Source organism: Phalacrocorax aristotelis, chromosome 12, assembly GCF_949628215.1.
Source record: "Phalacrocorax aristotelis chromosome 12, bGulAri2.1, whole genome shotgun sequence".
NCBI classification, from domain to species: domain Eukaryota; kingdom Metazoa; phylum Chordata; class Aves; order Suliformes; family Phalacrocoracidae; genus Phalacrocorax; species Phalacrocorax aristotelis.
In genome coordinates, this window is record NC_134287.1 from 9,565,035 (window position 1) to 9,590,027 (window position 24,993).

Here is a 24,993-nt window from a genome sequence, read left to right on the forward strand (position 1 = left end):
TGCAGAGGAAGGAGGCACGCAGGAGCAGGCTGCCTCTGCCACCCTCTTCCTAGGCAGCCCCAATATCTGCAGTGGAACCTGCCTGCAAAGCGCTTACAGGGAGGAAAGTCTAAGAGCAGCTCCAGTGGTTTGGTTTGGTTTGTGAGCACAAGTCTGCAGCAGGCTGTTTGCAAACAAATAAACCATCCCCACTATAAATCCTTTATTTGTTCCCTTTCCCCACCCTCCTGCCAGCGGGTTTGTCCCTTGCGCCATGCGGGGCTGCACAAACAGCTCATTCAACATCCAGTGTGAGAAGGGAAGAGGTGGGAGCCCCGGAGCCGCCCGCGCTTGACACAGGAGGACTCTGCTGGCAAAAACATCTTCTCTCCACTTCAAGAACTCCTCTACAAGTGCATCCCCCTGTAAAGTCGATCCTCTGCATCCCCTGATGCTCCCTCCCGTCATCTCTGTGCTGCAGAGCAGCAAAGAAACATTTCCATTCCACATGGGCAGCCAGGGGATAGACCCATGAGGAGAAGGAAGAAGAGGGCAGAAACGAGTGGCTGGGGGTGAACGTCTTCAAATAGTAACAGAAGAATACATGGCTTTACAGAGCCAAGGAGTAACTGGAAGCGGTTGAAAGGAACAAACTGCATGCTTACATTCAGACCCTCTGCCCTCACTCCTGCCTTCACACAGGCCTGATGGGAACCCGAGTGGCTGAAACAGCAGCATGTCCCTCCCAGCTTCAGGTTTCAGCATCGCACACTGAGGCTGTTTGACCGAGGGGCAGGGAAAGGGAAGCTGGTGGGTTATTCCAGCAAAAAGCCCTCTCTGTGCCACTTCTCCTCCACCTACTCCCCTGCTCTCAGACACACTTGAGACATAAGTATGGTGCCTACGCAGCAGCACTGATGATCGGCATGGACCAATATTGCAGGTGAAAGGAAGCTGCCAACAAAATGTATGATGAAAATGGCATTTTCCACACATTCGGCACTTCCCCTGCCAGAACCTCCAAGCCCTAAGGGAGCCAAATAGAAAGGTGGGCTCCCAGTAAAGACCATTATTTTCAGGAAAGTTGGTGAATTTAGCCTATATCTTAATTTTGCAGATAGGCAAGTCCCAGATACTTAAAATACTGAATTTGTTCAAGGTCTCCCCCAGTTCTGCGTGCTGCCACACACCCTGGGCTCTAGTCAGATCTTACATCCTGAAGTGAAAAAACCTGGGTAGCATTTCCCATTAGCAATGCACCTTTAAGCACCTTTGTATAGTAGTTGATCAAGTGGCTGCAACACTCCAGGACTCTGCAATTTACTCTCCATTTTCCAAACTACTGACTTTCCAAACCTGGGAAGGATCAATCCAATTAATAGGTCAACCTCAAACCTGTTTTCAGATATCAGCTCTGGTGGCAAAATCTGCTGCTGCGATCCCACATCCTGAGCCCACCTCAGATTCAGATAACTGCCTCAGCCTCTCTGCCCACAGTCACCATTGTTTTTTCCCTTCCAGAAAAAGTAGCGTCACCCACAGGTTTTGGGGAGCAGCTGCACATGGAGGTGAAAGAAGCATTGTAGCTTTTAATGGGAACAGCCTGTTGAGGAGTCACTGGGCTGAGCAAGGGGAGGGAGAAGGCTTCTGAGCTGCCAAGTCAGCACTTTACAATGCCTCTGTTCCTGTGAGCTCTGCTCAGGCAGGTTCAAACCCTTCCTGCAGGCCAAAGCAGCACCACCACCAACAGAAGTGCACCAGTGGAAAGCAGGATGTGCGCCATAGCATGGTGCAAAGCTGAGTAATAAAGTGCCCCACCTCACACCTCCAAAAAAACCTAAGGACTGGTGTATCCCCAGGGTAACTCAGCTGACATCAACAGCGCTACCGCACACGGTGCCTGCCCTGTAACGTTATACAACCCCTAAGAGGTTGCTTGCTATGCCAAACACCACGCGGCCACCCTTGCAGCAAGAACCAAGAGTTTGTTGCAGGATCTTCCCTGAGTGCTGGACTTTGCTGGTGCCTTGTGGGGAGGTGGTTCACAGCCTCTCCCTCACTGCAGCCTAAGGAAAGTCCTCACAGCACAGCACAGGGAGAATTTGAGGTGCACGCTGGGTTTGGCAGGCCATTTGCATGCCAGAATTATTATTTTCCTATTATTTCCCCAATTCAACTAGTCAGGGCAAAGTGAAGCTGTCAGCATGACGCAAGCTGTAGCCCATCACAACCAGCATGTTAGTGCTCCCTGTTGTTTACGTTTACCCTTCCCATGTCTCTGTTTGACCCAAGACATGTTAAAAGCCTCAAGGTCGAAGAACAGAGAGCGCAGCAGTAGAGATTTCTTCCATAAATGACCTTGCACTGAATGTATTTATGTTTTAGAAGTCATAGGAAAAACCTCTACCTGGAGAAAAATGGTTCAAAAGGTTCTGTCAAGTCCAGAGTCAAGTCAAGTCTCCTCTTTTCTTCCCCTGCTGCTTTTAGGTGTCAGAAGACTGTGATACCATTCAGTGTCCCCACGCTCCTGAGGATCAGGGTCTAAAACATTAACACTTCCACACCCAAGTGGGTTGCCATATGTGCTGCCACTCCTTCTCCCCACACCCAGCATCCAGCATCAGGTACCTAGCAAAAGGAGTTCTCTAAATGCAGTTGCAGTAGTTACCTGAGGTTTCGCTCCTATCCCAGCATAGACTGCAGTAACCCACATTTTAACCCTCAGCCTGAAGCAACAGCGAAGGAAGAGAGTACGATCAGTTTTTACAGCCAGGAGCACTCTAGCTCCAGCTACAAATGCATGTTTTCCCCACTTATTTCTTTTTTAGCTATTTTTCCATGGGTGCCGCATTTGAGCCAACACAGAGAAAATATCTGAATTTTAGTCTCGATAACAAACAAGGAAATAAAATGCAATCAGAACAGATTTTGCAGTGTCAAATTCAGCTCTCCAGAGTCCAAGGACTGCCTTGGGTTCCCAGTGCTTCAGGCCTTCCCCCCATTCCCATCTCCATCTGCTTCCTCCATCCCTCTCCCATGCCCCTGTGAAGCCTCCACTATTTCAGCACATCCGCCAGCAGAGTGCAATTATTGATGCTATATGTTACATCAGCCCTAATGGGCAACCCAAATGGGGGCCTGCCTGTCTGCTGCAGAAACACAAACCTGCTTGTTTCTGCCCCAAAACTTGCAATCTGAATAGCCAGACAGGGCAGGGGTGAGGGAACAGAAAGCCCAAGCTGAAGAAATCAGCTACAGTGTTGGCAGCAAACTCAACTGCAAGCCCATATTTTTCTGTGGCCAGTCTGGTTAGTGGTGGAAGTGAAGTGACAGTGCTAGAAGGAGATCTTGGAGCAGAAGGCCAACCGGCCAAGTGAAGGAAAGCCTACAGCTGAACTGCAGGACGTTCCCTGAATGTCCCAAGGTCTTGACTGCTTTTACAGCTGTTAGGGCTGGCTAGAGCCTGGCTCATTTTCCTCTGCAGCTTCTTTCCTCAATACAGTTGGGACAGAAGAGAGCAAGGATGCAAGGCAGCAGAACCATGGCACTCTCCCACGCATGCCCCCTGCACACTGCTGGGGCTACAACATGAGGGGGAGAGGTGGCCTGGGCCAGATACCGTTTTCACACTGCTGTCCTTCAAAAATAAGTCCATTAGGTGCCTATTGCTGCCCCTGCTCCCACCAGCTGGAGTTTGGCTGGCTCACCTGGTTGGCTCATGTTTGATCTCCAGGATCAAAGAGGAGCTGTAGGCTCGGAGGGACAGAGACTATCGTCTTTGCCATCTGTCTAAAGGAGCAATGCAGCCTTGGCTCTTAGATGGAGTCTGTAGGTACTTCCTCACTTACAGCGACGTGGGTGACACTTGCTGTGCTATGCATCTGCTGATTCCTTAAAGGCTTCTCCTGAGTCCCACTGGCATCAGAGCAGACCTTGCCAGAGCAGCAGCAGCACAGAGGAAATAAGAAAATACATGCAAAATCCACTCCTTTTTTTAGAGTTTCAGAAAGGTGAGATTTCCTGCAAGAATCCTGGACTGAATCCAAGAAATCACAACTCTCTGCTTCTTATTTCCACCCCTGCAACCTCAGATCAAGTGGCAGTTAAAACCCAACAGAACAGGGCTGAAATCACCAACCCTAGAAACGTCAACCAAGAAACTCATCTCCTAATGCCGTCAATCGCTGCCCCAGCTCTAATGATCCCCTTGGAGGCTCTTCTGCATCTCAGCTAAGCACAGTAATACTGCGTTATATTTATTCAGACCATATGTAATACACACAAGAGCCCATAAAAACTTAAACAGCACAATAAACATTTGGAAAAAGCACAGTGACCAGATTTATGGGGTTTGGATACCTGCCAGCATGACCCACCAGAATCAGATCCTTAAGTTTTTGTGTAAGCCCAAAACATACACACAACACAAACATGAATGTGCTGTTATCCTTGGAAAAAAGATAAACAGCCCCCAAAGCCCATCCCCAGCACTGGAATATGATGGCCTTCCACTGTGCCTGATTGGACTTAGTTTAAATCAAGGCCATAAAAATGGTCTTGGCAAGGAGAAATAAATGTAGAACGACGAAACTTCACCCCAGAGCACACAGTAAAACTGAGAAAGAGGGAAAGACGAAAAGATTTAGACACTTAGTTTCCATTAAAGGGGAGATCAGCCCTGCTGCAGAAAGAGAGCTGTGCTTTGCCAAATTCCAAGACACCTTTGTGCTAATTTTCTTCCACAGGGATGATGTGATATCTCCTGTGCCACCTACCAGGCTGGAGGAGGCGAGGGTGACGGCTCAGCAGAAGAGGAGTGAAATGATGATGGATCCCAGGGGGTGCAAAACATTTTCTCCCAAGAAGCTGCAAAAACCTTGAGCTTTCATTTGTACAAAGCACTTTGGGATAGTGGGAGACCAAGGCACTGGTGGGATGTAAAAGTTCCCCTATTTCCCAAGGTGAAGAAGAGTTGAAAGAGTTCCAGCTTCCTGGCTTCTTGGGCATTTTGTGACTCATTTTTTTTTCCTTCTCTGCATTTAATAACATTTATGGCTAAACACCATATTTTACATACCTACAGCCCCTTCCAGTTCACAAAGCTACTGCACAAGCAGGATTTAGTACAGCCATGAGCATCCAGTGCTCAAGACAGAAGCCAGGAGTCCTGGCTATGTGTTTTGTGCTCTAAAAGGCTTCCAGGGCAGAACACCATCTCCACACTTAAAGCAAAAGGGAAGAGATAAAAGAACAGCACAAGATACTGCTTTTGAAAACCTGCCTCATTTGTTATGGTAAAGGAGAGTATTACGGATTAGCTGGCAATACATGGAAGGAGTTGCCCACCTCCCACGCATAATTTCCCAGAAAACGTTTTTACAAGTTTAAGACGAGCTGCTACATAAAGTTATACAAAAGAAAGACTAAAGCGTGACAATAGATTTACTTACATGAGGCTCAGGACGTGAAGGTGCCCCTGCTGTTAAAGAACCGGCGCAGAAGCACTGCTCTGCTTTGGTTACTAAACCGCAGAGAAAGGCTGTTTGTGTTTATCTGCTGCTCCGGGAGGTGGGTTGTGCACTGAGAACAAAAGCGACATGCAAGGGCGCATTCTCTCACCCACTGGCACGGGCACGCTCAGGGACAGCTTTGCGTAGGACGTGGTCTATCTTCAGCACCAGTGGTCACAGAGGAGGACAGAGCAGGGGGCCTCTGGTCACATTGTTGCATGGTATGAATTGCTGGAAAGACCACACATTTGGTGACTGCAAAATCTAGTGAGAAGGTACAGAGTAGTAAAGGGGTCCTGCAGGAGGAAAAGATGCATTGAAGCAAGAGCCCGGATTGCACGGGTAACAGAGCACACACCAATGGAAAGTCTTAGTAGCTCCTGAGGGGGAGGTCAGGCAGTTAAAGGTCTATCCAAGGCAGATGTGCTCATGTTAGCTCACAAGTCAGGAGACACAAGAACTAGGGATGGGAAACACAGGATGGGAGAGGCAGAGAGTGAACAAAGCCTGCGGGAGGGGCAATGCACTTTTGACACATCCCTTTTCCACCCTCTTGGGAAGGTAACTCGGGCCACAAAAGCTCTGCTGAAGCTCCAAACTACACAGCTGCCTGACCGCTCTAACAGCCCCAGCCAAACCTCCCTGCGCAAACAGCCCTGTGGCGCTGGGGGCACCTCCAACACAAGCTACCATCAGCAAATGCTGCAGTAAGGGACACAGAGGACAAATGGTGGAGGAGGCAGCCAAAGCGGAGAGCAGAGGACATCAAAAGGCACCCAGGGCTCACTCTGGAAAAGGACTTGCAGATGCAATAATCTGGCCAGGTGTCCCAGGGAGCCAAGACTGCAGAAATGGACAGATGTTCCAGGAGCTGAAACAGAGTGCAGGCTCCTAAGCAATTTATTCTTCCATAGCAGACTGTGGTCCTGGTACTTAGATTTGGTTGAGGAAGAAGAGGGAGACCCAGGAAACCATCAGCCCTCCTCCCTTCCTCCACACTCACACTGATCCTTTCCAGAACTGCCATGGGGCCAGAGTCTGTGCACAAAAGTGGCTGCTTCATCCACATCACAGCTACAGCCCACCCTGCTCTCTGTGCTCTCCTGATGTATGAAGAAGCATGGGCTGGTGTTTGTGTCTCTTCTGCACAGGTGTCTGCTGTTCATCTCAGGAGAGTGATTTTAGATGAGGTAATTCACCACAGTTTGGAGTAGGAAGACAACAGGGCAAGGTCAATCTTGAGGTAAAGATCCCCCTTCACATGCTTATGAGCAAGGGATGAGCGTGTGTTCGTTTGGAGGACTGGGGGACCAGTGGTTGAAGCAGAGAATTTAAGGGCGTCCTGAATCCTAGTCCCACTGTAAGCGAGGGCAAACTAGTTTAATGCTTCTTTGCCACATTTTCCTCAGATATAGCATTTTCCAAAAATTGATATGGAAGTTTGATTATAGCCACAGAAGTTGACCCACTCCTGCAGATCTGGGAAGTCGTATATCAGCAAGCCAAACTGTTGGTGTGCTAGCAGTGTTTACAAAGGCAAATAATAGAAAGTATGCTAAGAGTCACAAAAAGAAGCTAAAATTCTGGCTTTCTGGCTCCTGTTCCAGCCTTGGTGACCTTTCAAAACCACTTTTGTACTTTTGTTTCCCTAGTTCTAAAATAAAACCTGTGAAGCTGAGAGAGACGGTTCATGTTTGGGCTGTACTTCGAGGTCTATGGGATGTAGCTCTATAGAATGGCAATGCAGTACTATTGCCATTACTACTACTGTATGTTTCACATGATGGTTCCTTTTCAGTATTATTCTAGGAACAATCCCTGGGAAGATTTTGGTTTCACTAAAAAAAGAAAATGATAGATTATAGACAGCTAGGGACAAAAATAATCCCACTCCCATGTGGTTTGTGCTATTTAAAGGGACATAATGCCTATTTTTGAAAAGACCATTCTCAGAAGACAAACAACTGACAGCTGTCAGCACAAAGAAATTTGGAAAAATAGATATAGTATAATTTTCCAAAAGCTTTAGGTGTGCCTGAGATGACCCAGTGTATGGGAGCAGGGGGTGGAAGCATGACCTGTGCAACAGAAGCCAGCCATCTCTCCAGCAGAACATGAGCAGGGAGTAGTTTTTCTAACCAATTTTTAGAGGAGGAACGTGGTTTAGAGCCAGGAGGTTGAAGGGTGAACACAGCAGCACAGGACCGGGCACACAGGGAGAGTATTTTGTCCTGCATTCCCACATTTCTGTTCACTGTCCCGGCTATGGTCAGGTGGGAAAAAATGCAATGCCATGAATTCAGCATGAACTGCAATTCCATACAATGGGCTGAGTTCTCCTCTGCTTAAGTATCAGGTGGTTGGACAGAAGCCACTGAACTAACAACATCTGTATCTCGCAATGTACAACAGTTGGAGGCAGCAAAGAACTAGCAGACAGTGGGAATTTGCCCCAGACAGCAGCGGATAAAGCAGGAAAGTCTATTCCTTTTGCATTCCTACTGCACCCTCCATGGCCGTCTGCTGGGGAGAGCCTTCTGCTGGGATCCAGAGGTGCGAGGATGGGCTGACGCGAGTACTGGAGCTGAAGGACGTGAGCAGACACAGCAGGGACTGCAGGAGGAGCAGAAGGATGCAGCTGCGAGTACTGGGATTTCACAGTATGGAAACCAGTAGAGGATTACTTTTGGTGTGGCACATCCTGACCCTCATGCAACTGCTGTGAAGCATTAACATTGTCCTGGACTACAACTTGGAGGTGATTTAGATATGTCTACAATGTAGAAAATGCCAAGCCACAGGCTCTAGAGTTAGTTTGGGTGCATTTAGATCTATGTGTTTTGCCATGGGACCATCTCAAACTCCAGCAAAAACGTTGGGTAAAGAACCAGCTAAAAGAAGGACCACATTCAATCTGTGCTGGTGCCGCCCATACAGTTACTGTCACTAACAACTGATGGGAAATCAGTGAGGCATGTCTCAGAGCATCTTCAGAGGGAGATGCTCAGCACCTCATCCACTGCTCTCTCATTTATTCTGAAGACTTAAAACAAAAGGTTTGGGGCAACCGCAGATAGGACAAGGCTAGACACAGAAAAGTAAACTTGCTTTTGTTTGTCTATAATAATAATAGGTGCATTATGTAATTTCCTTGGCTTACTGATGCAGCAACTCTGGTTACAAGACAGGATGGGATTTCCTTGAGGTCATTCCCCCAAACTGTGTGAGTTGTTATTTTCCTGGCTCACCCACAATCAGAGTGGTTTGCTCTTCTGAAACACTAATGTCTGACTGTTGAAAGGCTTTGCCAATCAAAACATTGTGGCCCTACCCCGTTTTAATAATCTAAGGCATCAATCTCCCCCTTAGTATTTGTTTGATGTGTTCTGCACCCTGCTGAAATATCCCCTCCAGACCTCCCTGAGCTTAGGCTCTGATTGAAGAGAGATGCCATGCATCAGGCCTGCAGCTTTCTCTCTGAAACTTTTAGCAGGGGATGGTGGTAAAATGTATTTATTTTCATGTATTGAGGAAAGACCATATATTACAGCCTCTTTTTTTTCCATCACTCAGAGATGGGCCTGAGGCCAAAACGGTGCTGCTAAGCTTGTTTTCTATTTAAAACCTTCATTTTTATTAATAACCCTTTACAGCCTACACACCAGCACTGCGGGAGTTGCATTTCCGTGTTATGTCATCATGAACCGTTATGTATTTAATTCCTGTACCCACAAACCCATATGGACATCATTAAACACGCACCGTACAGTATTAAAACTGTGTTCCATAAAGTGTGATTTAGAGAAAAAAAAAAGACCTATGAAGTGCAGATTTTTTTTTTCTAAGGTCATGGGAAAATGAAGAAGTAGGGGAGAGAGAAAAGGTTCAGCGGTGCTGCGGGTTAGCTCATAGCTCTCCATGCCTGCAGACCAAAAACCCAGCCTGCCTTACCCGCCATGGAAGATTAATTACCCAGTAACTTCAGGCCAGAGATGACGAATTTCTGTTTGGCAGACCACCGAGACAACTTCTACAAAAATTACAGGTTACAAACCAGCACAAGACCTTGATGATTTTATTTTGCCAAATTAGGTTTGCATCATTTCTCCTGAAAGAAGTTGCCTTTAGTAGGGCAAAAGAGCAGGTTTCCCCATATTGCTGAGGGTTAGTTATCAGGGCCACTAACAGGCAAGGGTAAGCCCTCGCCCTCAGCACAACACATGTGTGGCACAGGGTTTATGCCCAGTTTCTGTTATGGCCCCAGACTGGCTTGGCCTGGCTGCAGTCTACACTAGCAGCAAATCCAGCACTAAGGCAACTTCTGCAAGGCAGCAAGGGCACACTTAATCCTCAGCCTCAGGATCTCACCTGTGTCCAGGACACTCGTCATCCCTCTGTTCTCCCTCACGTGGGACTGGGGATGAAAAGTTATGGGAAAGAGAGAAAGTGATGGAAGAAATACATCAGGCAGCAAATAAACCCAATGTACAGGCTACCAGTGGGAGAAATAAAAATGACTGTAGAAATGCTGGGGGAAGCAGGGCAGAACACATTGAGAGGGAAGCAAGCAATATCCAAGGGATGTAAAGAGAATGAAAAGCCCAGGGACAGTTAAAAGCAGTACAAGAAAAGATAAGTCAATATGAGGCATAGATGCTGATGCAGTCAGGAATGGTAAGAAAGCAAAAAGAAAGCAAGAGAGAAGAACAAATCACAATTTTAAAATGTCCAAGGAAATAAAAGATTTACGTATGTATGTAAACTAGGACACAATAAGTCAATTGCCTACAACACACAGTAAGTCTGGACAGTTTACAACACCCTAGTCCTTTATACTGGAGCAGGACCTGCCAAAGCCTGTTTGATGGCTGAATTCCCTCTGATCATGGAGCAAGTGCTAGCTAAAGTGAACAAACCACAATGACAATAGTATCTAACAGGATCTTACAGCAAATGCAGTCACAGAAAGGTTTTCTGCATAGCCTTGTGCTTATTGCTTTGTCTCAGAGCAGCTGCATTCCCTTATGGAGACTGTATTGATGGTCCCTTGATTTTACAGCTACAAAATTAAAAGTTCCCCTCAAAGATACAGATACATACCTAACTGCTTCAAGCCCTTTTTGCTTTTCTTTATAAAATACTAATAGAAATAAATGCATAAAAAGAGCATTTGGGGCACACACAAATTGTCTGCTACACAAAACCTCTAAATGCTCAGGTCAGCTGAGCCTCTCTGCTGTCTTTGCTGTATGACATCCATGTTTAGGAGTCTCCGAGAATAGACGTCACCTACCCTTATCCCTTGAAAGCTGAAGACTTAGTTTAAGTTAAATTTGTTGTGTTGGCCCCAAAGCCTGTGTGTGTATGCACTCACATGGACATCAATCTCCAGGCAAGAGAGAAGAGTTAACAGGATTTGCAGAGGGGGTTACTGATGAATGAACCTCCTTTATATCCCAGCCGTCTCTAGAATTTTTCACTACCATCAAACAAACATGCACATGAATACACACACAAATAACTTTGGGCGCACATGTGCTCCTGTGAACTCAATACAGTTATTCACTGTGTAGAAGACTACCCACGTGCATAAATGTTTGGAGGAGGAGGACCACTCGCGATGAGGCTGGCAGCAAGTTTAATGTTATCTAGCTGCGTTACTCTAGAGGTAAAATGTTTTTGACATGCGTCTCTGTAGGGCTGTGTCCTACTTCATTCAAAATCTCGAATTTGCTTTGGTGTTTCAAAAATCAGCCTTAAAAGAAGAAGCAAACACAACTGGCAAAACTTTTTCAGGAAACTAGCAAAGGCCCATTAGAGCCCCAAGCTGTTAAACACTCTAATTTGGGTCAAAGCCCCCTTACACTCACAGTCGCATCTTCTACCTATACAGTTCCCTGGCATGTGAGTGAATCTGAAGTGAACATATCTGAAATGGAGATAGGACTGGAGGTTTTCTGAGCACATGTTAGGACAGACGGAATCATGGCAGAAAGCAACATTTGTTAAAACCAAAAATTTCTCTGTTCACTGATATTAATTCAATCTTTTCTCACAAACATGACTTATCCTCCCAGGGATCAGGACTTATTGGGCCGTAAACTGGGGCTCAGTAGTTTAAACGCCTGTCAACAAAAAAATTAAATGTAAAACACCTGTCATAAATCTGCACAGACAAAATGTTCTGATTTATGAGGATGCTGAATGATTGAGGCAAGAGCATATTTTTAAAAAAGCCTTAAGAGAAAGCAGACAAAAAAGGAAGAAAAAAAAGTGGTAATCATAATACACATTGGAGACTGGCCTTCCATAAGAAGAGGGGGAAAGGGACTCCTCTTATGATGCCTATTTCATCCCTTGCCTAATAATCCAAAAGCACCTAACTTTCAAAGTACTGTTTTTTTATAGGCTGGAAGCACCACAAAGCATCCTTCATCAGCCTGGCCTTTTGGCAGTTCTTCTCCAAATGCAAATGTTACATCTGGAAAAGGCAGGAATCCTCTCTCCTGCCTGAAAGCCTCCTTTTATCTCTGTCCTCTGCAGAACTCCTGCTTCTTGCAGCTAGTCACTCCAACATACTACTTTATTGAAGGGATTCAAGGCTTTCTCCTCAACTGCCTCTTTTTAAAGTTCCAGCTCACCTTTAGAGCCTGCTCGCTGGCTAGCACGGGTCACCCTGCCATCCCTCAGCCAAGTATCCATAAAACAACCCCCTCCCGAACACATGCGCATGAAAATGGTAACAATGAAGACTAACAAAAGCTTATTTGTCAGGCCTGGCAAGACGAGCATCTCATCAGCTGGTATGGCCTGTGCAATTCAGCCGTTGAGGGTTCCTCGTCCCCCTGGGGGATGACACTGAGGCATCATAAACATTAATAACATTGTTAGTGCGCGTCCGACAGAGCCCTGCTTTGTGTATTGAGATGACCTGGCAAACAATAAGATACTTTTCCACTGACCTCTTGCTGGAAGAGTCTAAAGCTGTTTGCTGGGATGAGAACGACTCCTGCAGCTTTCTCTAGTTGCCCCTGGCCCTTCGCTTCACTATAAAGATACGTATGGAGGTAAAGGAACTAATCCAGACCCAGTAAGATGCCTCAGCACCCAGGTTACCAGCTACAGGGCCTGCAGAGGTTATATGCAAGCTGAAGAACCTTATTATTGAGATCACAGAAAGGAAAGCGCTCAGTTTTGTTACCCACATGCTTCCCCAAATCCGGGAGCTGTATTGCTAGGATGTCCCATCCTGTAGGAAAAAATGTAGAACATTGGCACCATGTACTGGTGCCCACTACAGAGTAAAAGCTACCCCAGTCAGTCAGTGTGCATACCTCGTTTGCATTTGCTTGTATTTTCATGGGGTTGATGCCAGCCTTACACCCCACTGTCTGGTCCTAAGTTCGGAATAGTTGAAATCATTCTCCTCACCTGGGGCAAAAACTCACTGCGCCATTGCTGGTGTTACAGTGCTGTTGCTGGGCTTTTTCACAGTGAAACCCTCCCTGCTCCTCTTTTATTTAGCAAAGATTTATAATGCCCCAAACAAGTGTTGCATCAGGGCTCGCTCCTTAATGTGTTCATGAGCCCTTTCTTTGGTCACCAGATGCTGGCAGAGGAGAAGGGGATCGGCCACGTGACTGGTGCTCTCCCGGAGCTGCTCACTGGAAGAGTGAGGCATTAAGTAGGCAGGATCAGACACTCCACAGCACCATCAACAGCAGATCAAGTCCCAACCACACAGCACCCGGAGACCTGAATGCCACTGCAGAAAGGGTCACCTGCAAAGCTGTCTGCCGGATGTCTCTGTACAAGTCTGTTCACCCTACAGCCATCCTGCTACTTGGTAGGGTTGATGAAAACTATCCAAATTCTGGGTTTTGGGACTACATTTCAACAGGAACCAAGACGTTCATTTTTGGTAAAATGTTTTTCATGAAAAGAAAGCTCCTCTTTTAGCCAGATTTAGAGGATAATCAACATCTTCACAAAATACTGCATTTTGATGAAAATAAGAAGATTAATTTGATCTTAATATCCTCAGGAACTCTACAGCTCCCTCAGCAAGAGAGGACAATGTTGGTGAGATTCTAATCATTAGAAAAGAACTGAGACCAGCAACCTATCCAACGGGGAGCAGCAAAGGAGGCAACATCCCTAATTCACTCGTGAACCAGGACAGCTTCAAGTCTCTGATGAGCACTGTCTCTGGTACGAGTCATTCACACTTCATTCCCAGCATGCTTGGATGGGAAAGAAAAAGGTTTATCTGTTAGATATGGTGCCCCTGCCATCCTAACCGCACAGTTGTTGCAACAGGTCTCTTCTCATAAAGAAAAATAGACATTTTTTGGCCTCCAACATTCAACATTTTCTTCTTCTTTTATATTTTCAAGCACTGGGTATCTCAGGTTACTAGTGATTTTTTGCGGTGGTTCCCAAATGAGCCTGAACTGCTCTGATTTTTCAAACCCACAAGGCTGTAATTGAAAGCAAATGTAATCAGACATATACAATGTTCTGAGGTTCACCACAGTGCACTGCAGTCAGCATTACTGGAGTGGCTGTTAAAACTCCTTGGAGCTGGGAAGCAAATACAACTTGCAAAAATCCAGCAAACAACCAGCATTTATTAGATTAGACTAAAGTATTGAAAAACCACAGTCAATCCCCTATGCAGAATATATCCAAGGTCTGTTTAGACGCACGTCTTTCCTGAGCTTAGGCCAATTGTTTTAAGAAATGTGAATGGAAACAAGGACAGAATTCTACTTTTAACACAACAAATTCTGCAATCCTTTTATCAGAGTAAACCTCAAAGAGTCCATTACTGTCAGCGGGGTCGTTCCAATCAAACTCTGGCATAACTGGAAAAAGAAAGTAGCCCAAAGACAAAGGGTATCTTTGAACCCAGACATGCAGCTCTAGCTAGAGATAAGCAGTAGCAAATCCCTTCCATAAACCTCCCAAACAAAACGCAAGCATTAAAAGATGGGGTGGGGGTGGGGGTGGAGGGTTTTAATTGAATTCCCACTGGCACTTGGGTCTGCACTTAAAAGCAGGTCTAGGGTTATCTGTGAAATTTCAATTAAATCAAAAGCTTTGATAACATGATAAGTCACTCCAGAGTTTGGAGTCAAAACATGTTGTTATTTGATCCTCTGCTTGTGTTTCTGGGAACAGCATGCATGAAAGACAGTCAGCTGCAGACCAGTCAAGAAGATGGAAAGGGTGGAAATGAATCTACCAATAGATCACCATGCCTCCTACAGCCAGAGCCACTTGAGGTCTGGTATTTTTTATACACCCTATGTCCTAAAGAAGGCACCCCATTCCTCAAGAGATAGAAGGACAGAGCAAAACAGATCATCTCGGACACGTGCAGCACTCCAGGGGACGGTTCCCTACCGCCACAAATGTTTTTACTTTCCAGTCTTGCTACAAGCAAGATTTTAAGCAGCAACAGCATTGGGAGCTGAATGCAAAACTCTGTGGACATGAAACACCAAGACCTGTCTGTGTAATGAAATGGATTCCCAGCACAAATCCTTTGGTGGCATGGGGTGAACAGGTGAAGCCAGGTGCACCAAACAATAATTGTCTAATGTGCTGTTGTGATACAGCCAAGCCAGAAAGGAAGCCCAGTTCTCCTCCTAACTGACAGCAGGAGGCGGTGGCTCTCCAAAGAGACCTGACTTGCTTTACCTGTTGTTCAGCACTCTTTGATGGCTAATGTTTCCTCCTCTCTCTTCAGTGCAACTGCTGGATCCTAAGGGCAGTACCAGACACTCTCAGAGGTCAAAGTGCTGTTTACTGAGGAACATCACCTCTACTTCCCGGTGTTTAGACAGAAATGCTCCACCTTAAGCAAATGTGAGATGTCAACTTTACCTGGCCTGTAGTCAACAGCGTTAAAATACATTTTAAGCAATGACTTCCCTTGTCACATATGGTACAGCCTGATAAAACCCTATCAAATGTAATGGTATGTCTTACGTTGCCCCCAGACAGTTCAGAATCGCACGTTGGGTTGCACTAGGCACCTGTACATGAGAAAACACTGTTTTTATAACCAGCAAGGCTACTGATTCTCAAAAGCATTGAAAATAAAGGGACTCTCCAGATAAGCAATGTCAAAATTACATAGCAATCAACAATAGGAAGTGCAGAGCATTGAAAAGTCCCAGATGACCCCAGGGATAATTTATCACCTGGGCAGCAAACACCCGCTGAGCACGTCTGTCCCTAGTGCCCTCCTCTTCAGAGTGGAAAAAGATCTTAATTGAAAAAATAGTGTTACCATATTAAATATAGACATAGCAATGACAAGCTGGATTCTTCTCCATGATATAATTATATTTGTAACACAAGCTGCCTATTCTTGTTTTTCAGAGACGTGACACACAGAGGACAAGACAGGCTGTATTCAACTCTGTCATGTTGGTGAAAGAAAACTCCACCCCATCTCCTCCTGCCTGGCAGGTCATGAGTCAACAGTGACAGACACCTCAGTGCGTGCAATTAACCTGCTAGCTGGGGCTCACCAGAACAAGAAATCCAGATAAGAAGAGCAAGTCCCCATCCCTCTCCCTCTCCTCGGTTCCAGGCTTATCCACAAAGCACAGCAGGACCAGACACTTCTCTTCTGCACAGACCTAAAGATCTCTTTTGTATTTATCAGCATGGGCGATTCAACCCTATGAGCTGCCCCTATTCTGGGGTGTCAAACTGAGCATCACCAGTCTTTAAACAGACTTTCAGAAGATCCTGTGGCACCGAGCCAAACATTTCTGGAAGTGAGGGCTCAAGGATAATGGGTGCCCCAAATTCTTCACAATAAGCTTGATAACCTCTGAATCCAGTTGTCTGGTTCTGCTCCAATCCTGCCTCATTAGCCCAGGCTTCCCCCACTGCCAGATGAATAAATTTATTCTTTTGGCTCCCTAACTGGTTTTGCATATAGAAACACCAGAGAACAGGCTTTCCTGACAGATTTTGGAAGTAATGTTTATTCCAACTTTGACTGATGATTTTAAACCCAAATTATTTCTCTAACTTTCATTTCTAGAATTATATTATGGAAGGAAAAGGGTTTCTTTACCAGAATAAAATCCTCTTAGCAAATCTCTGAAACGATATCTGCAATCATACTGCAAACACAGCCATGAGATGTGAGAGGCCCTTCCAACATCACAAAAATAAATCAGTGAGATAGTAAGGAGCAGATTTCCCAATCCCCTGCATCAACCACTAAAATTCTCTTCTCCAGCAGGAAGGAATTTTGTAGGTTAAGTTAAACACTAAGCAAACTTACTTTCTAATCTACAAGATAGGCATTGGCAAATTATAATCAGTGATTGTTCCTTTAGGATATGAACAAAAATTGCTGGACAGGAAAAAGGCCCTCCAGCCAACAGGCCTGGCATTTAGTTTTTCTAAATGCAGTACCTCTGCATTTCAAAACACCTCTTCAGTCCCAACTCTTCTACAGAGAAAGAAAAAAAAAACTGTCTTGGATTTGTGCTCATAAACAGTAAACTTTTACTAGCACTGTCACTGCCGTTGTGTTTGGCCCCAGCGTGTCGGCAAGGCTCTGATCTCCGTCACATTCTGATGGATTTTGGGTATGTCTGGTTATTCTTAATCCATCCTGTGCCTGTTTTGGTTATGAGCATGCTGCTTTTAAACCCTGCAGCATGCTCATACCCAATCCAGGCAAAAGCTATTTCTGTACACTTGGCTGCCAGTGCCAAGTGTCAGCACATTAAACTATCTTTGCTCCTCTCAGCCCCGTGTCCTTTCACAGTCAGACCTACAAAGCACGAGCAAACCCATATGTGACATTCAAGGCAAGGAGTAAAAGCTCTTGCTGTACGCTAACAGCAGTAACGCATGCTGTTCCAGCTGCCACTCTTCCATGTCATTTTTTTGTGGTTGTTGAACCTATTTCATTTAATGTGGTTTCTGTGACCCCCCAGGTTTATTGTTTGATATTTATCTACATATAATTTCTTTTTTCATTTTCTGGTTAAGTAGCAAAAAGATTCAAATCTTCTCTTAGGAAAGCTGAGTTATTTGCTGGTATCACCAGTGCTGCAGCCAGCAGCAAATTTCAATATCCTCCATTCAGTATTCCATCCCAAATAATTTATATGTTGCAAACAAAAGGGAGAGTCCCATGTGAAACTAAAGAAGAGGACAAGTAATGCATCTGTTATTTCCTCTTTTTTTCCATTCCTAGAGACGCCTCCATCCTGCCTTGGCTTAGTTCATTTAAGATGACAATCTCCAAGTGAGAGCTTCCCAAAGATCAGGATAATACGCATTGATGAAAGGCAGCGTACACTGTCAGGGTATCTAAAGCCCCATCTGACAATGGCCGGGTCCCAGAGACTGAGCTCCTGCTCTCCGGGTCAGAGGGGACACAACTGGGAAGCAGCCACACTTCACTCCTCTACTTCTGGGGCACAAGGCTGCCTGGCCTCTCAGCCACAGATTTATGACGGTCCCACACTGTGAGCAGGATACTGTAAAGCACTTCTGCGATTTAGAAGCCGAAAAACCATTTTCACAGCAAATTTAGGTGCTGAGGCCACATATTTCCGATAACTACAGCCCTAAAACAGGCATGTTTGAAAAACTAAATACAGGTGCTCTACTATACTCAGATGCTCAAAGTGCCCTGGTAGCTAATTCCCAGTGAAATCAGTGAGAGCTGGATGACTAATTAGGAGTAGCCAAGCAAAGCTCTTGGCAAACTCAGCCCTAACAGGTTATTGCATCCTTAGTGACCTAAATCTCAGTGAGGGTGATTAAGTCATCCTTTGAAAATATTAACTTTTTCTTCCCTTCAGAACAGTGGGTCTTAACCGCCTTATCCTGCCACCATCTTCATTCAGAGCTTTTCCTGCTGTGTGTTTTACAATTTACTTCCCAGCTGATAAATCAAATAAAAATAAAACTTCCACCGTTTTCTGATTTTGCATTTCTTAGGGAAATTAATTTCCATTCTGCACCTCTCAAGTGGAATGAATTTCCCTAATAAAATGTGTGCATTGAGCAGTCACAATACCACTGCCAAGCACAGACTGTAACACCGATTCCCATAAAATGGTGCTGATCACATTCCTAAACCATGTGAAAATTAGGTGTACTCTAAGTCCTGTAAGAAAGAGCAATCTCAAAAAAAGAATGACAGTTTTCCTCATAGCACATCTGTTCAGCAACTCAACTACCAAATGTGTTGGGAAACACATTTCTAAAGGGATGAAATACAAGAGAAATATAAGGGAAGAAGTATAGGGGATGAAATATAAAAGAAACTATTTGCATAATATCAAACAAATAAGAATAAATACAGATATTTTACAGATAAATAATTTTCCTTCTCTACCAACAGGTAATGAATTGTTATTACAGGGCAGATCTGGGAAACAGAAATAGTCATATATAAACACAGTCATGCTTATGGATAGAAAAAAGCATATTAGGGAACTGTGCTTTAGCACTGGTAGACTCATAAACTAAACCATGCTTGCTTAACATGGTCACCGCAGTACCCTGGCAACTTCTTTCCAGTTTCCTTATCAGAGATCTGTAATGCATGAAGAACAAAGGGGGAATACAGCTTTCATTTTACAGTGGCTGCCTGGCATCTGAGTATCCGAGTGTTTCACCAGTATTTATGTGATAGAGATACAATCAGTAAAGCTCATGGCTACAGACCTCAATAAAGCACTTCTGTTCTTCAGTAAAAGCACCCTCAGCATTAAGTCCATTTTCTGCATCAACCGTCACAATATTATGTTGTATATCTAATAAGTTCCCTAGTTTTCCTGGATTTGCATATTGTTTGAAAATTGCCTTGTGATTCTTAGAGGAAAAATATTCTCAGATACTGAACACTGCTTTAAATTCAGTTATTAATATTATTAGTGGTAGTTTAAACAGAAATCTCATTTGAGCCTGTGTGCATTTCTGCAGAGGCAATATTAGAGAACTGAATCCCTGGCTCTTGGTTTGCTTTTTACACTGGATCCAGACTCAGAAAGAAAAAGTGAACTCTCGTGAGTGGTCTGGCTGTGATATTTTGAACTTAACTGCAGAAAAGCCCTAAAAGCAGTGGACTATATACAATGTCTAATTCATTAATCCTACTCTTCGGGTATTTCTGTTATTTCCAGTAAAAAGAATCATTTAAAAAATGGTTTCTGAGATTTTGTTTGTTGACTATGAGCCCTGGCCTGACCTCAGCCTTGAATTACATCCCCAGTAGAAGTCTGAAATTAATCCACCTCTGGCTTAGTTATCAGTAATTATAATTATTAACAGAAGTATCCAGTAAATAAATGGCTTTCAGCAACATGGTGTTTTAACTTAGAATAATGGATATATAAAAATGCACTTCCTTCTTACCTTATAGTATCTTTTCCCACAGCAATGCAGGATCTGTTCCTTACATGGGCATGGTAAGAGACACAAGCCCAGCTTATATACATACGCATTTGCTCAAACACTAAAATTCCATATATTACAAACCTAAGCAGTTGAAAACTGCTCCTCCTGTAACACAGTTGATGGTTTGAAGCTTGCTTTCTGTGTAGCTAATCAGCGGAGCAGAGCAAGAGCAGCAGAAGCGGCTGTCCTGGGAACACCAGCACTGGAGCTCCAAACCCTGCCTTGCACATCAGTGCTCCCAACACGTGCCTGCTCCCTTGTAAAGGCCATGCCTTCACCATGTCAAATGGTTCGAGATTGCTCCCAGACTATCCCATAGAGGGATTTAGTCTCATCTTATGGTCTCTCCCATGCAGCATGAAGGAAACATGCTGCTGGAAGCTATCTGACCTGGAGCTAGCTCCACTGGCAGGAGCAGACTCAGAGGAGACTGTCAAACAGTTCAAATGCTGTGATTTCTTGAGACATCTTTCCAGCTATCTGCCTGTAAGCTGCTGTAGCCAGAAGAGGTTTAATGGGGCTAAAAGAAATACCTTCTGCCTATTGTCACAGGACTTGAAAGTCTGGACCATCACCAAAACAGGAAACAGAAAACTTAAGCTGTGAATCCAACCAAACAAATTGGCCAGATTATAACAGTGTTGGGAAAGCCCAGCTTTTATCATAGCTGGATTGCTTGCTGCTCAGCACTGTGGGCAATCAGAGCACAGCAGCAGTAGGAAATTACTCTGTAGGGAGCAGCCTGCAAGCCAAACATGGCATAACCCAGAGAGGACAGTACACAGGAACAAGGAGGAGGCAAGGGAAGCGCAGATGCAGAGTTATAAGGAAGAAGCAGGGAACACATTTGTAAAAGTGCCTAAGGGACTACAGGGAAATGTTGGGTTCTTTTAGGGCAATTGGAACAGAAGTGAAGGGCACAGCTTTGCAGCTGAACTGCTGCAGTAATACATAAATTATTGCACATGCATCATTGTGAGTCATGGCTCAGCAATTAAGGGCATGGATACATCTCTGCACATCACAGCTTCGAGGTAAACCAGACTTTTTTGTGCCTCCTTCCTTCAAGTTTAAGCTTCCATGTTTTTTTGGCTGGGAGCACGAGCACATTGCTCTGTGGACATGCAATAACTCAATGGACCCTCTGAGCTCAACCCAAATTCTGATGGGGTTAAGGCTACACCCCTGAAAATTAGTTAATTAAATGCTAGGTCAGGCTTTGTCTATGAGGCTGAGCTTCTGCAGAAAAACAGAGCGGGTGATCATGAAACTAAAGACAATCTCATTGTGCACAGAGGGGAGACATGAAGGTGGCACAAGCAACTGTTCTGCCATCCCTTGGTGACTGAGTCCCTCTCATGGCAATATTTGTTCTCCTTTAAGCCAGCCAACTGAATGCCATGCCTATGCAAACCACCTCTGCACTGAGGGCTAAAGGAAGCAGCTGAAGAAACAGATAAAATAATTACAGTAGTCTAGATGCTGTCCCCAGGCTATACCCCTACCATCCCCAGTGAGATGAATGACATACGATGAGGTCCAGGGAAGACTGAATTCACAGGGGTTGGGCACCACTGGCTCACTGCTTTCTGGAGGGGCTTGGCAGAGTAGCAAAATGAGGGAATAAATCGGGGTTTTCAGTGGCTGATCATGCTCCTTCCTGCAGTGACTGCTGAGGCTGAGAATCGCCCTGGAGGTATCCTTCCCCCAGACCCTACACAGTGGTCCAGTGAACCCCAGATCTCCGCCCTTCCCCCTCAGTTCACAGAATAAAAACACTAAGATGTTTCCGTTGGCTTTTACATCATCTTTTTGTAGAGACTAATCTTCAGTTTCAACAATACACCTTTTGTGAAGTGCTCCCAGCAGAAACCTTAGACACCTTCCCTAAGATCTGTTTGCTTACAGAAGATGAGGTAGGATTTGTGTAAACCCAGCTAGATTAATGTCTTGCAGACATTAGTGAAGTGAGATTTAATCAGGTTATTGCTCTACATTTTCCAGGGAAATAAATCACACTTATTACTAGGTTGGAATACAATGCAAGGCTTGGGCTGAAAAAATTTAGTCTTTTTTGTTTTTCTGGAGGTGGGGAGCAAATGGATAACTTGAAAATTGCTGCAAGGCTGTCAAACAGGGAGCTCAGCAAAAGGCCCTCAACAACTTGTAGCAGGGAGAAGAGAAAGAAAGCCATAATGGCTAGTGCCAGCCCAGGGGTGGCCTTGGTCCCCAATCCCTGCCTTGTGGAGGTCCAATCCTGACTCTACTTTATTCAGGCCTAATGTTGTAGGGTCCATACCAGTACAGAAAGCAGACAGGAGTGTTAAACAGCATTTAAACCAGACACCTATGGTCCTTTTGAGATCCCCAAGGTGAACTCTCCCATAACCCTGGGGGCCTCACTCCTCTTCTGCGTGTCTGTTTCTGCCTGGCACGTGAGGATGTCTCCTTGCATCAGAGGGGTGTTGTGTGATCAAGCAACCTTTGCAAACCGTTTTACAGACTCTAAATGGAAACTGTGATGGTCTGCAGGTTTCAGACTGTAGGCATAACCTGCTACAATGGTTTCTAAGTTTGCAATATGTGTTTCACTGTATTTATTCACCCCAGACATTTTTCTAAAACAAGGCTGGCTAGAAAAAAAAACCGTAACAGCTCTTTTTCCAGACCTTTGATTTAAAAAAATGTTCTTTTTATCACTGAAAAACTAAAAAAGACTTTGCTCTCGGCTACGCTAACAGTGTTTTCTTCAGTACAAATGCTAATACGTCCCCTTGTACTAGACCACGTATGTGCCAGAGATGAAGTTTGGGAAATCAAACTGCAAAAGTCCTCTCCTCTACACCAGCACAGGACTAGACAGCTGAAGCCAATAAAAATCTTTCCACTAACTACAGGTTTGCGTGTGCTGAAGTGCCCAAAACCCAAAAGCTTTCCATCCATTTCCCCTTGCCCAATGGGCTCTGCAAACTCTGGAGAAAGCATATTACGTAACACAGCCTGCAAGTGAATTTCAAATCATGCAACAAAGCAGCAAAAAACACAATGGGACCAAGTCAAAATCTTATAGCAGAGCACAATAAAATATATCCTGTTTGGTATGAAGGAGAAAAAGAAATATCAGGCGAGGCAGCACAGTTGCTTGTAAATACCTTCCTGCTAATGCTTTCCCTGGATAAATTAGTCCTCCGAACCCTGACTGCATCAGCATGAATCAGCCTGTCTGCTCCAAGGTAAAGGCTACGATTCTGTTTCATGTTCAGTGAGAACTCTTTTCCCAGCCTCTTCTTGGCTTCCTGCTTAGAAAGAATAGACTCTCCAGAGACAATTTTGGATCTGGACCACAATCTTGCTCCCTTCAGATAACTAAGTATCTCTGGGCAGGAGTACATTTAAAGACGCAGCTGGTAGTTATAAGCGAAATGCTTACTGGCAGGATTTCCCCCTGCTGCTGAGCCAATCCTTTTGGGAACTAAATGACTCTTCAGCGATAATTATCAGGTAAAACCCACAAGCCAGGGGAGGTTCCCTCATTAGAACCATCAGCGAGAAACAATGCAAAGGTGGGTGGAGGATGGCGGAAAATTGTGTCTGAGGGTACCCTGTCCTCCGCACACCTGACATGGTTGTACATAATTGCCAGGCATTTTCTAGGTAGTGCTTGATAGCTACAAAATCTGTTCCCACACCTACAGCAGTAATAAAACAAAATGACCTTTTCCTTTCAGCAGCACTGGATATCCATCATGGCACTTACTCTTTTGGAGGGTTAAGGTCTTCTGGGCGAGCCTCGAAGAACCTGAAGACTTCATCGCACTGGGAAATGTGAGGAGGAAGCCGAACCAGTGCCTGCAAAACAAAACAGGGAGGGAGAAGCACTTAGAAAAGTCAAGTTCAGAACATGGCCCCAAACATCTAAACCAAGCATGAGGAGGCAAAACAGTCCTGGCAGGGGGAAAGGAATACAAAAGGAAAGCATCATGCCTGGCTACTTACCTGAGAAGAAAGAAAACAACATGTCTTGATTACAAATGTCAAGTAGGATGCAATGAATTGAGACAAGCAATGGTTCTTAGCATCAGCCAGTGTAACTTTTTTGCCACGTATACAAGAGTAGAAATTGGTCCACACGTGCAAAACCATAACACTGAGTAGGTAAGTGCTCTGTGGCTGGGACAGTCTCTGTGACATGTGTTTGCACAGCACCTCAAACAACGTGGTTAGGGCTTACAGGCTTTATGTCAATGCACACAAATTCAAGCAGTGAAAATCTACAGACTCAACAACCACTAATACAACAGATTAATGTGCTCCATAAACCTTTCCATTAAGCACTGTCAACAGAAAAGGCAGAGTTTGCTAAAAAAAAACCAAAACAACAAACCCAAACCAAACAACAATTTGCCCCTACATTAACAGGACAGGAAGTTTGATTAAATGTCTGAAAAAAAAAGGCAGAGGCTATTTCTGCATGAAGAAGGCATCGCAGCATATCCTGGCTAACAGCATCCATACATTCTGCAAGGCACAGGTATGCAGCACTTGTTGCATTCAGCAGTAGTTAAGTACAATTTGGGAAGCATCCACATTATGTTCAAGTGTACTGGAAAGCAAGATGTCAAACCAGTGAGACAAGCATGTAAGACAGAAATGTGCTGTGAATGTACTGTTCAGAATCTAGAGCTTGATGGTGTCAAAATTGGCCAAAGAGCTGTCCGTAGCTCACAGAGATGGGACAGCAGCTCTAAGTGACTTGACTCTGAGACTGCCTCCAGAAATGCCCATCAGGAAAGGAAAAGAGGCTGGCAATCACCTCCTCCTGTGCTAAGTTACACTGAAAATAGGCCACAGGTTAAATACAGACCAAGCTTCTTAGAGGTGCTGTAAACCTGTTTGCCAAAATGAGATTGTCTGGCATTTCTGCTAGTTGAAAGTAGGACAAACGATCTTGAAAGACGGTTGAAAAGCTGTACTAGAGCTAAATGAAGGTTCATTAGGGCAAACCGGTTATACTAACCCATGAGACATCTGACTGATCTTGGTCAGA

The 24,993-nt window shown here is 44.8% G+C and overlaps 1 protein-coding gene across 2 annotated transcripts in view; it reads right to left on the bottom strand.

Annotated features, from left to right (window-relative positions):
* SH3PXD2A (SH3 and PX domains 2A) overlaps positions 1 to 24,993 on the bottom strand; it is a 261,018-nt gene that overhangs the window by 118,272 nt on the left and 117,753 nt on the right. For both annotated transcript variants that reach the window (XM_075108103.1, XM_075108101.1), the window contains exon 5: positions 23,704 to 23,795. In XM_075108103.1, the coding sequence (XP_074964204.1) occupies positions 23,704 to 23,795 (92 nt within the window). The remainder of the gene's footprint in view (positions 1 to 23,703; positions 23,796 to 24,993) is intronic.